At 41.1% G+C, this 14,125-nt stretch overlaps 1 protein-coding gene and 1 non-coding gene across 2 annotated transcripts in view; both read right to left on the reverse strand.

The window, feature by feature from the left end:
* The window catches only part of igsf3 (immunoglobulin superfamily, member 3), a 106,168-nt gene that overhangs the window by 77,197 nt on the left and 14,846 nt on the right, over positions 1–14,125 (reverse strand). Inside the window, exon 2 of the mRNA XM_086091731.1 lies at positions 4,078–4,458. Coding sequence (XP_085947857.1) covers positions 4,078–4,458 — 381 coding nt within the window. The remainder of the gene's footprint in view (positions 1–4,077; positions 4,459–14,125) is intronic.
* Positions 7,545–7,663, reverse strand: LOC147164570 (5S ribosomal RNA). The gene has a single exon (XR_015096771.1). It is a non-coding gene; the product is annotated as a 5S ribosomal RNA (ribosomal RNA).

Here is a 14,125-nt window from a genome sequence, read left to right on the forward strand (position 1 = left end):
TCTTATAAAATTAGCTGAAAATTTAAATACTTCCCTTAACACAGTTTTAAATGATCTATTATCAACTGTCTGACTTGAAAAAAAAAAGATCAATGCTGATATTTGTCAAAATGGTGACTAGCAATAATTAGCCTGGTCAAATCCGTCTATCTCTCGTGGAGTGGAACTTACCGGTAATTGCTTTATTGTAGTCCTAACCCACATACAACAATCAAACATGAGCCAAAAGCCAAAATACAAAAAAAACGTGTAAAAAATAAATGTTTCCATAATTTTATCAGATCCCAAAAATTAAATTAACAGTATTCAAGTCATGTATTGCATCACTTCATTAGGGCCGCTATCCATATCGTGCTTTACAGAGATAGCGTGCTCTATTGAGGCATTATACATCTATGATGTCAGGCCTGCAGTATATAAGACAAACGTAATGCTGCATTGACTTTTATTGCCTATTACGACAAAACAAATCCATGAACAAATGTGTCATGCTAACTACATGCAGACGATAAACAAACCTACACAACACGGAGAGGTGTTTCTAATATTTTGGTCATAATTAGATACATACAACCAGAATACTAAAACATGGTGTCAATTACTTTCTGGTACAGCCCTTGTATTTGTGTAGTGTACATTATGTTGTGGCCTGGGAGTCGCACAACTCTGGCGCATGCCTTCAAACTCATCAATCTGTCATCTTTAATCAAATCAATGAATGTATATAATGCATTCCAAAAGTCACCAATGAATAAATGTTTTCAACGGGGACATTAAGGTAACATTTTCAGGGGCAAAACCCAAAATGAAAAGTGAAAAGTAACCTTTTCCAGCATCACGGAAAGGTGATGTTCCCGATTCAGTGGAAATAATCGTGTATTTGTGCCGTGATAGTCAATTACTACATTCTCATGCATATTACCACTGCACCGCCCAAGGCAGCATGCACAGGGCCTCTGCAGTTCCATTTTTATTTGATTGATCTAAGTTTAGACACACGGATAGCTACCGATACAGCGCTCACTTTAGAACACACGATGCAGGTAATTAGCTTTGCAAACAAAACCATGGAAACTATAGGGACACCAAAACCTTGAACCACTGCATTGTAAAGACATTTCCTGCTGCTTCCTGTACTTATTTTGAAACTGGCTGGAAACCAGTCGAGTACGCTAGCCTGAAATCAGCTGAGATAGGCTGTAGCTCACCATAAACTTAATGAGGACAAGCGCTATAGAAAATAGATGAATGGGTGGCTTTTTACACTGCTTTTCCCATAAATACAATACAAATATAAATCGTCTCCCGGGAAACTGTCACATTCATAAAACATTTATTATTCACTTATATTTATGTTCATGCTTGGAGAAAAACAAGACGTTACCAGCAGTACTGTCACATATCCACATCTTGCTTTCTTACTTTCTCAAAGCAGAAATGAAAATTGAACCATGATTGACCATAAAAAAGGGCTCTGTTACACTGATAATTGGGGTTTAAAAAAAAAATATGACTTCAGAGACGTACGGCTTTAGAGGCGCCACTACTTGTTTCACAGGGCATGGTGGTCTTTGTAATACATTCCTTTTATAAAAGCGCCGCAATATCAAAAGAACCTAAGCACATTAGAGGAAGAGTCAAGGACTGATGAACGCAGCAGCCACCACAGTGGGGAGCTGAGCACGAAGGGGCGGGGGTGTCAACTGTCAAGGTCTCATTTGTCCACAGAGCTTGAAGATGGCGTGCAGCTGTTCTTGGATTCACAAAGGAACGTCAGAGCCCCGTGGCCCTGACTTCCAAAAGCAGGTTAAGAGGTTACAGATGGGGGGGGATAAAGTCCCACAACTGCTCCTCTCATTCTCTCTCGTGCGCGTCTATAAATACCGTGCGCTATCAGCACAGTCGGCCCACATTCACAAAACACACTGATAAAGTTCGGAGACAAACAACAGTAACGACAATAATCTTTGAACCAAAAAGCGGAAGAGCCTTGGCCTCCTCCTGGATGCTTGTTTGCATGTCTAATTAGTGACTGATGCGTTCAATGTGTCATGGTTTTCACAGTTTTGTGATGACTACGAAGACAATTTTGCTGCTTAATTTGCTCTTTGACCCTGAGACGAAGGCCATTCATTATGACACCATGAATGGGAGGGAGTTTCCAACCATGGCAGCTGTCCTCACTTGTGTGGGCATGTTGGGCAGACACGCAGTGTGCGTGTGCGTGTGCGTGTGTGTGTGTGTGTGTGTGTTGTTGTAGGCTAGTGAACAGGTGACACCCTGCAGTGCAACATGTCCAGTCACCGCAGTTAAGACAAGTTGAGCAAAGTTATTAAAGTTGATGAGATTCCAATCCTCCTAACACACTCTGCATCTTGCATTTGTTTGAGTGTCAGCCAAATGCTTGACGGGACTTAAACACACAGTGTGTATCCTTATGTGGCTGCACAACAGTATACCACAAATGGGGCCCAATCATCTAAATGTGTCTCAATGCTAGTGGCGTTACTGTAATCCCATGAAAAACACCTAAAGGAATTAAGTGGTTTCCCAAAGTGGGAACCATTATAGGACATCCTGCACCTTTGAGCATCTGTACTAGTAGAAACGCTTTGAGGGCTTTTTTGGGGTGAATTCAAGTGCCTGTATCTGAGATACAACTTTAATTTTCAGAGTTTCAAGGTTCCAAAAACAACTAAGAAGATCAGAAGTAATAGCTGCATTGCCATTTTTGGCATTGTCGCTTTCTTTTCTAGTTAGTTCCTTTTCAGGTTGACATTTAAGATGCAGTTCAGTTCAGTTCATCATAGTAGATCGGAATGGTAAAATCCTTGTGAGATCTTGCATTTGACGAACTTTACTTGATTAATTATGGGAAAACTTAACTGCCTATTACTAGATTCATTATTTTAGATGGGGCGGGGGGGGTGGGGATGGGTCTCTGAATGAACTCTACTTCTGTTTCGACACCATTGACATCGAGCTGAATCACACTGCCTGGAGGAGGTGAGGCAGCATGTTTCCTCATCTTGCTGGTTTTTAGACTGAATCACCAGTAGTTCACCCCACTGTGTCGCAACAGCTCAAGATGACAGATTATGGGGAAAAAATCTGTTGAGTTAGATTTTTATGATGATTAAAATACAATTGGCATGCTGATTCCAAAATTACAGGGGTTTTTTTTCTAGCATGCCAATTGTTTTCTCTCCACAGTTTACCCTCCAGATAAGCAAAATTCCAAAGATTAGCTGTAGGAGCGGATTACGACTGGATGTATCTTCTGCTCTGTGGCAACTTGTTTGTGCAGTCACAATTGGGATCATGGGTTCCTAAATTTTATTTTGTTTGATGCTGTTTTTTGTTCGCACCACATAACATTTTCAACTTAAATCAAAGTTAGGAGGCTACCAATGAGCCATCTAAACAAAAGAAGCTAGCTAGCCACACAAACAAAATTATAATGAAAATAAGTCTGTTGCAAAAAAATTATATAAATTTTATTTTTTTCCGATCATACCACATGATGTCCAAATATGACCACTACATACGAGATGCTAATAGGGCAACTTTTTCACATAGTTAACTGATAGCTGCTTCCAGGGTTCTTAACTATCTTGTGGATGATACCAACTCCTGTCTTTGAATGTATTTCAAACTAAAAGTCCCAAATTGGTTCTTTCTTTTTGGTCGCACCGCATGATAATTCATAAAATGGGCATCACCGGACAAAATTATCCGACCCATATAAAAATAAAAACACACACACAATATTGTGCTTTTTTTTTTCTCAACAACATGACCTTCTTTTATGATGCAAGTTTTCTACACTATCTTTTTTTTATATCCCCACAAAATTATGATAATATTGCATTGCGATGTTTGGATATCATTACATCCCTACAGTGTAATCAAATCCTAACTGAGGCTGCTTTCTTGTGCCATTTATAACCTTGACCTGTCAGGAGCGTCATGACCCAAGGGTCCCTGAAATGAAATGTGTGAGGATGTATGGTAATATTCCAGTGTCTGTGTTTGTGTGTTTCAGTGGATGTGCGCTTGTTTTCCAGTGAGACTCACCAGTGAGGTTGGTGCGTGCGCTGTAGGAGCCAAGGTAGCGGCCATCAGTGTTGGGTGTGTAACACTCAAACAGGCCCTGGTCGTTGGCCTGCACTTTGGTGATGTGCAGCATGGCCGAGTCGCGGCTCAGCCTCTCCACGTAGATGTCCTTGCTGTTCACCCTCTGGGCGTAGACGGCGTAGGCGTAGTTGGACTGGGCCGTGCTCACAATACGGATCTCCCGGTCCAGTACGGACGGCAGGTACATGGACCACTCGAAGTCCTGCTCTACTCCTTCCTTGTAGCCCGTCACGTTGCACCAGATGGTCACGTGGGAGCCCTCAGTCCGAATCAGCGGCCCGCTCTGCACCATCACCACTCTCTGGGCCTCAGCAGCGCCTGCTACGGGAGGAAAGGAAGAGATTGAAAGGAAAGCAAGAACATGGGTTACAAAACTGCACTTTGAAATATTTAGCATTGGCCGTGTTTGCGCACTGCACCTCTCACAGGAAATAAAGGAACATCTGCAGGTACACATCCTCGGGAGTGAGCTTGAGGTGTGCACGTACACACTGTTTTTCAATGCTTGAATTATTCACTTAGTCTTTTCAACAGCTGCCATCCAATCCTACTATTTGGTTTACAGCTAAAGGATGCATCATAGCGAAAGGGGGTAAACTGTGACTGGAACGTAATAAATATGCATTTTGCCGATAAACGGCTTTTTTTAAAGACACATTTACACATTTATGCTCGAGCATAAATAAATCATGTTTTCATTTAATCATGAATGATTACAACATGCAGCAATTATTATAGCAAACTGAATGCTGCATAAATGAAAGCTGTTTATGACTTTTCGGTAGATTGTTGTACTGTTTGTTGGCAGACAGTGTGTGAATGTTGCTTCATCTGCACATGCACCCACTTACCCCCCGACACACTCACACACAACATTCTCCATTCAGCCAACAGCTACAAACACCCCCTCCTCTTTTGGGTCTGGACACAACAGAGCAGTTACACATGCCCAAAATCCAGACAGAGCGACAAGTATGTCGTTTCCGGTCTGCGCAAACAACTGGGATTTGCAGCTGTGTGTGTATGTATGCGTGTGTGAGTGAGTCTTTAAAGAGGCAGTGGACACAATGCTTGGGCATTAATAATTCACCAGACAGCTTTTTATCTTCTACAGCCTCCCATCGGCTCATAGTAACTTTCCCTTACACTTACAAAGCTCTGTTTTTTATTCAGTGTCATTAGTGTGAGTGTGTGTGAGTGTGTGAGATCATGGATTGTGTTTGTTAGCAGCCTCTTGCTTCAATACTGGCATATCGCTCTGAAAAGGGACGACACCATTGCACATTTTCCGATTCAGTGAGCACAAATCGGAGGAAATGGGAGGTTTTTTTTGCTGTGTGTGCATGCCTACTTTTACATATACTGTATATGTGTGAGGTGTGTGTCATGCAAATTTTCCGGGCAGCCACATTCATCATTTCCTTTCTGTACTTAAAGCGTCAGGTCTTCTGTCAACTGCAAATGAGGCCCATTACACTCCTGTGCAGCTTAAATCCACTCAAATCTTGTATTTCCTTTAAGAGCCCTCAAATAGGATTTAAATTGAGCTGCCATGGTGACTCAAAGCAAAAAAACAAAACAAATCATGATGTATTGTTAGGTTTCTCCAAAGGACCCCCAGTGAAATTATCGGCTATGAACTCAAAAACTGTTATCATCTTGGAAAAAGTGAATATTTCAAATTTAGAAGTGAAAAAGCTTAATTTGGCCAAAGGATACAATAATCTGCACATCAGCTCCATTCAAGCAATATCTTAAAATTACATTAACGCTGGATATTGCTTTCAAAAATAGAAGAGGGCTAAAAACTCCCACTCACCAAGGTACGTTCATAGATAAAACTCCGGGGAATACATGAAGGGATATTGTTAAAGGATAGATAATAAGCTAAGTGCTTTGTAATTATATACTGTTCATTATTAGCACTGCTCATTTGTACATTGCGGCTCAGTTGCAAAATGTATCTCTTCAAGCACAAATGTACTGAGCATCAATTTATAACAATACACAATATGTGAATTTCCTTTATTCACAAGCATGCAACTTTGTAACTATGTAAGGAGTTAAACTTTTTTTTTTGCAGTTATACAGTACAATATACATTAATACAGTGTTTTCCAATCTTTTGACAACAGGCAAATACATAGGTTTATTATACCTTCTGCCATCTAATGGAGGAGCACTGAATTGGTATTCCTGTCATTAAATTTCACTGCCATAGTAAGAAGAAATAAAATAATTTTTGTAATTAATTAAAAAAATAAATTTATTTAGGTGCAATTGACTGATTTTCCACAGCACTGCTGATTATCTCTAATGGTTGGGAATACCCTGGTTGGGAATCAGTGCATTATTTGACCCCATATGGCTAACCATAGGTACTCCAAAGTAAGAGTTATGTTTCCAAGAATAAAAAGGCACAGTTATTATTGTCAAACTGTAAAAGTCAAGAGTCAAGGGTACAAAAGAGCATAGTCATTGCTAAAGACGTTTTCAACAAGGAAAACGCTGCAACAATTGTCAACAAAGTGAAAATGACTCTTTCAGTCAGAATTCTGAAGAGTTTTATTTAGTCGACCTTGTTATACAGCTGTAAAACCTTGACAATAAGTTCTGATGTCAAAAAGAAAGCATTTGGTTTACTGTGGTTATATAAAGCATTAAAAGTATTTCCAAATCGATAAGAAAACCAATGCATTGGATGTGTTAGCCAGGAATCAGAGATTGCAGCAACTAAAATACTGTGGTATGAGAATTAAGACTATCTGGCACGATGAAAGGGCCAATTGCCCTTATGTACTTGTTTCATGTTCATACACCGTTACCAGGCTATAAAAGATTGAAGATACAATCCCAGTAAAAAGTATACTTATCCCAATAGTGATAATTATATACTTAGGAGACAGGGGCCATGGTCAGCCATGGCCATTCAGTTCAGGACATTACCTGCCGGCTGCCACTGTAGGGACCCTGGTTCAAGACCATTCCAGGACACATGGCTGCGGTGTCCTTCAGCAAGACATCGATGTCTCAAACTGCTCCTCGGGCGCTTAAAGCTGCCCCCTGCTCCAGTGGGAGCCACTAACTGTGTGTGTTTACTGTGATGGGTCGAATGCAGAACTCAAATTTTGTGTACATGACAAAATAAATCATATCAAAATATGAGAATGAACATGAGTATGGCTGAAGGATGCAATTGGTGAAAATACTTCTTTTTTTTTTATAATATTTTTTGCTCATAAGGAACTTGTGCTTTGAACTTTAACAAAGTTGCACAATTTGCATAACCATCCATCCATTTTCTTAACCGCTCGTCCGCACAAGGGTCTTGGGGGGCACTGGAGCCTATCCCAGCTGGCTTCGGGCAGTAGGCGTGGTACACCCTGAACTGGTTGCCAGGCAGTCGCAGTTTACAGCACCTGGTATTCCCAGGTGGTCTCCCATCCAAATACTAACCAGGCCCGACCCTGCTTAGCTTCCAAGATCGGACGAGATCGGGCGTTCTCAGGGTAGTATGGCCGTATGCCTTTGCATAACTAATGAAAAAAATATTCACAAGACTGGGGTATGAACTAAGCAACATAGCCAAAGAGCAAATTAATTGGACATGACATCCTAAGAGCAGATCTAAAACGTGTCATGGTATGAGGATATGGATGAGAAACTTGGCAGAGGTCAGAAATTGCACCAATTGAAAGATCTTGCTATGGAAACAAGGACCATCTGGAACTATTCAAGGTCCCATGACTTCCATTTGCCTTTATGATATCAGTTTAAGTTCACCAAGACCTGTCCCAGACCAGATATCACAATGGAGAGGCCTGAGTGCAGCAGAGAAGCCAGTGGACCTCTAAAGAAGTAAATTGTAGTGGTCATATTCTACACCAGAAAGGAGCGATGGTTATCTGTGTCTACACGAGGATCCACAACCTTTAAGATCTTGATTTAAGTTCTTCAGGGCCTGCATGAGGCACAAGAGCACAAGAGAAAATATTGAAAACACGCATTTCTGGATACCACACTAATGATGAGCCATGTTCGCCATAAAAGGCACAATACAGTGCTTTTTATCCGAGAGTGTATGCTTAAGAATTTCTAAGTATGTCTCAAAGTTCAGTTTGCCTCTGAGACGATGTAAATATAAATGCGGCACAGCATTACGGGATGCATCGGGTAAAAGGATCCGCCGTCTATTCTGACTCAGACCCGATTCCCGTTTTACATCGCAGTGATGTCAGAACACTAATCTGGCGACACTCGCTTTGACACTGCTGCATCACCGCTTCTCATGTTGCAGAGACTCATCTCAAAACATATAGCATTACCCGTGCATCCAAAATACCGCGCGGCATCTGCTGAGGAAAAGTTGCTTTCTCACTCCTGATTATATTTTAACCCCCCCTTCCTCCGCGTTTCAACCGCCTTCAATCCCTTCTTCTACATCTCAGCCCTTCAAGCCTCCTCTTACGTCTCCTCTCATTGCCTTACGCTTCTGTGTCTTTTCAGGCAGGATTTAAACAGCTCTACCAGACTTCAAAGTGCCTGTCGCTCTGTGGGCTGTTTAGAGAAGCTGACAATGACATACCAAACCCTGCAGACCTTCAACTGATCACTGCATTCCGCTACCTCCCAACCACAATAATCCAACTCTACCTCCTTTACAATCAGCGCATTCACAGCTCTTCTTCACCTCTGGCAACGCTTGAGTCAATCCCGGAGTGCCCATATTTGCTTGATAAGGTCTCAGATTTGTCTATTATTAACACGCATCTTCGTCGCTCTCTCTTCACTGCCTCCAGTGTGTCATAACTGCATCCCACACTACGCATCAAGCATGTGTTTTGCGCAGGATGCTGTTCAATCTCAACGGACGAACCCTGCACACGACCTCACTGTACATGAGCTGCCAGGAGACAGAGGCAGATGACTCCAAAACACACACATACATCCACACACAGTCAGAATGCAACAAAAGAGGATTCTCAAAAAGGGGGGGGGGACGCAGTAATCCAATCATTTGTGGCCACTGTCTTATTCTCAGTGGGTTTCAGGGCTACTAGCACTCAAGCCTACTCGCATCACTCTTCCACGACATGTGATAATTACACACCTAAGAAGGTGTATAATAAAATCGCTGCAGGGTGTAAGTGATATAGAGGGCAACAAGAGCACGAGAGAGTAAATGCAATGATATGAAATTTTAGAGCTCCGTCCTGACAACCAAACTGTACAAATAGCAAGACCAGCATGGCATGACGGCTCCGAGGTGACTGGCACCATAAGACAAATTTCTACTTAAGCAAATTTAAATTTTGATTATTGACAGTGACATCCTCCTCCACGTCACGAGGAACCGTCTCCACCAAACAAGGCTGCACTGTCACGGTCTGACTCGGCTGCTGTTGCCTCGTTATTTCAGTCGACACGCACACAGTGTGATGCATATGATGCGTGCGTTTGAGTAATTGCAAAGGCACTCTTGATTCTTGTTAAACTCATGCACACACAGCCCTGGTGACGAGGACAAAGTGCATTTTGAAGTGTTGGGCTCCAAAACCCAAGAAATGGAATAAAAAAAGTTAACCTTACAAAGCATTTTATAGATTGGTTTAATTGCTTGTAGAAACAATTTCTCTTTTCGATTTGGCAGCAAAAAGTGAGACCTCGAAAGGGTATGCAGACCAGGAATCAGATCTGAATTTCATTTTTCGTCACTTCTTGTATAGTGAACTGAACTGGATAACTTGGTGGTCAGTGCTTGCCCTGCCATGGCCTGTCATTGTTCATAGACCAAAGCAACATGACAACAGCATTACATAATTAATCTGCACATTTTCATGGATAGCATGTTTATCACCACAAAACCTATTACTTATCTGCGGGTAATCACACCGCAAGAGAATAATTAGCCATACTGTGGTGTGGTCCCACGTTCAAGATGATTCAGATCTATACTTACCAGTAATAAGCTTCAAGTGTTATTTTGTCAGCCATTAATTATTAATAATAAAGGAAAGTAATCTCAAATCTGGCTTGCTGAATGCCTTTGTTACAAAAATAACACTGTCACACTAAACAGTACTAGAATGATGGGGTTGTTATTATGTTTCTGAAGCTAATAATGGCAGTTGAGCCTGCCCACTATTGTGTGAATGAACATATGCTCCCATATTTCTCTCTCCCCTACACCCATTAACTCTTACAATGAAAACTTTAAGGGGCAAATGGCAGTGACATGGAGCAGAATAAACTCCAACCAGCGATGTTTGAATTAATTATTAACATGATGAACGTGGACGCAGTCAATGTCCCCCCTCCTCCTGAGAGAGGTTCAAAATCATCCTCAAGATCTAAGACCCTATGAAGCTTCTCAGACAGCGAGGTAGCGATGGAAGAGGAAAATAAGTTATGGTGTCGGGAGAAGAAGAAAGTAAGGAGAGGGTGAAAGCCAGAGAGAACGACATCCGCCTCCAGGGTGCTGAACACTACAGAAATGTGCAGAACTAAGAGAATCTTGAAGCGTACAACTGCCTCATGTGCAGTACATGTGTGAGACACAAAGGGAAAGATCAGGAACATGGCATTTTCAGAAGCACTTCTTCTCCCTGCAGTGCTCTAAAAGCATTAAAGCCTGTTAGCATTATTGCCAGGGAGCAAAAGAAAGCAAGACCAATTCCAAAAATGTGGAAAGGGAAGAGAGGAAAAAGTTTCATAGATGGTAACGGTCAACCTTAAGCGATTAAAAATGGCCATTCTTGTAAAGTCAAACATCAGAGAGTTTCATAAATGCATTGCAAGCAAGCATCCAAATTGCCCTCATTAAACTATAAAAGAGTCATCCATGCCTGACAAAATTCTGTTGGTGTCAATATATAGCAAGATCAGTCCCGATGCCACAGCCAGATACTACTGTAACGTTAATGCCTGTTTTTGACAGGTACATGGAATGGAAACGTTTCATTTTAAAAGTCACTGTTATGTTGTGACATTTCAAAGCAGTTCAAGCAGGGTTTAAGGCATTACCTTGTCACCAAATCCATTTCTCATGGTTAAGTAAGAGGTATATGACCTATGAGCTGAAGGATTGATTCCCCAAATAGTGTCAAATCATAGTAGTACTACTTTGCAATCCTACTAAATTGCTTGATATGCAGGGACAAGGGGCTTATACGAGAAGAAGGTAACCCACATCACAGAGAAAAAAATGTTTTTTTTTTCCTGTGATATTTGCTCGCCTGCAATCTCACATTCTAGAACCTTTGATTGATGAGCTCCCTGCAGCATCTCATATTACAATTCAGGCTGTGTCCTCCCAGTTACGACGGCATGTCCTTCCTGCGGTGATAATCACCCACAGCAATAAATTGTATAAATCAGTGTCGCAGCGCTGTCTTAACCAACTATTGACCAACTTAAGAGTTAAAATGTTTCACAAATCCCCATATTTATTGACTGTTTTATTATCTGTACTGGTTTTAAGAGACAGATGAGGGATATCGTGTGTGTTTTTTTGTGGAAAACGTACAGCTCGATTTCCCAGTGGTGAATGGAAATATCGAAGCTTGTAGATGCCTGCAAGCCGCGAGACAGGTGCTCACGACATGGAGAAACAAATCGAGGAAGAGAGGCCAAGCCTTCAGCTTCCATTAGACGGGCCAGTCAGCAGCTGACAAACACTTAAAGTAACTGGCCATTACGGCATCAATCGGGGCAGAGAGGATGACATTGCCTACAATGGGAAGATGAAGTGGATTCCATTATAGGTCGGCATTTCCTGGTTGCATGGAATTTCAAGTAAAAAGAGGCAGCCAGGTGGTGTGCATGGTGCGGGGATTACAAGATTTACATGCTGCGGAAATCATTTATAGAGGGGACTTTATAACCGAGCGGTTTGATGAAACAATCCCTGTTCAGTTTTGGCAAGATACACTTTTTCAAAGCAACCCAACAATTGACAGATGCGCTGTTTGTTTTGTTTGTGTCCGTATAGAGAAGTAGTGCTGTCTACAAAAAACATCCTGGTCAATATGATGCTATTCTATTATTCATTTCTACAACAATCAAGTTTAATAATGGAACTCGCACAAACAAAGTAAGCTATTGTAACCTGAGCAAGAACAGGATTCGAAGGTTTCAATATTATTGACGTTGTTGTACCTTCCTGACAGCCTGACGTTATCTTACGTAGTTTGAAAAATATTGTTTTTTTAGCAAGCTCATCAGACCAAAGGGATTGATATTGTTAAAATATTAACCAGGGTCACCTTTTTTTTATTACAGAAAGTTACTTAAAAGGCAATATTGTGATGCTGGAAATTATTATTTAGATAATAATAATCAACTCAACTAAGTTGAGTTTGATCAGTTTCCTGGAACTGTTGCACTCTAAAAAAAAAACAAAAAAACAGTTGGGTCAAAAGGGTCAATTTGAACCAAACTTTCTGGGTTGTTTTTACAAAAACTATTTTTTTTGTGCCGTTTTGTACAAAACGACTACATTTTTGGTTTGGTTTGTGCAAAACAAACAAGAAAGTTGGATTAAATTGACTCAAGTAGTGGATCAGTCAGTTTTTCACCCCAAACGAAGAAGAAGATGAAGTTCCTCTTTTTTTGTCATGTACATGAAATTTGACTTCTGGATTTGACCACTGGGTCAGAGGGCTGTGTAAGCAGTTGGGTTGTTTTTGACAACTGTTTTTAGAGTGTATGTTGGTCCTATATGGGGCAGACCTTGGCTGTAGAAAGTTATTCAAAATACAATTTTAAAGCGTCTATGGAATAGAAAATGCGGGATTTAGGAAATGGGTATATTGGACTCTGTCTCAGTTAGCATTTCTGAGGTTTGGGATTTGTATCTAGACTTTAGCTACCTGAACATGCGTGGAATTTTTCAAAGCAAGCCCCCCCCCCCTCCCCTTCATTCTCCAAAAATTGGTTAATTAAAGACTCTAAAATAAATTGTCCATCAATAGATCTACAAACATCCTGTGATTGGTTAAATACCAGTCTAAGGAGGACAAGTGCAGAAAATAGATGAATGGATGGTCTGAATATGTCATCTTTAGAGACACAATACCACTTGAATGACAATGTCAGCCAATTCAGAGATAAAAGACCCAATGAAGGATTTTTCTACTCTGCAGGATCCAAATGAACAAACAGGTGGTGGCGAGACCGCAACTTATTCTGTGGAACGATGTGAATGCACAGCGGCACACACTGATTTCTTTGTGAAGCTCTCGAGCAATATTTACCCAATGGGTGGTACTTTGTTTGCAGCATTAATGAATGTGACAGCAACCACTATAGATCGTTTAATCGTAATTTATTCACTACTGTTATGTTTTAAAGGACATCAGCACAGTGATACAGTGCAACCATAATGTGGCAGACTATTAGATTAGGGAAGCTCAGAGTGCCAAAGTTAATGTAAAGACACTTTTTGCAATGTAAAAATAATTGAACGGGCTGCTTCATGGTCCATGCTCCATTTATACACCAAGCTTTCTTGGCAGAGGCAGTACAATGCCAGTTGTTACTTGCTGATATGCTGCATGTATTGGCCCCAATTACCTTGTCCTGAAAATACATTAAATCACTTCTGAAAATGCCAAATATATAAACAAATCATGTTAAGTCTTCAACAGAATGCATTCTAACCTGCCATAACATTAGGTACATGCGCACAAGTGCTAAAGGTAGCCAACAGAATGCTACCTCATGTTTACACGCAGAAAACTCTAAGGAAAAAAAGTTTAGAGGTCATCATGTGGGGCCATTCTAACAGCATATCAAAAGCCTGAAATCGGAACCCTGCTTTTGGTTACACGCGCTTCATGTCATCCATCCGCCTCCTGTGCTAAACTAACTATTCTTAAATTATAGCTCCCCTGGGCTACAGACGCCATGACCCCACCTGTGTGGCTGCACATAACAGCTGGTGAGAGCGGGACGGGAGCAGCGGGGAGATTTTCACGCCTGATTCCAA

Source organism: Leptonotus elevatus, chromosome 12, assembly GCF_054856555.1.
Source record: "Leptonotus elevatus isolate MCC_2025b chromosome 12, RoL_Lele_1.0, whole genome shotgun sequence".
NCBI lineage: Eukaryota > Metazoa > Chordata > Actinopteri > Syngnathiformes > Syngnathidae > Leptonotus > Leptonotus elevatus.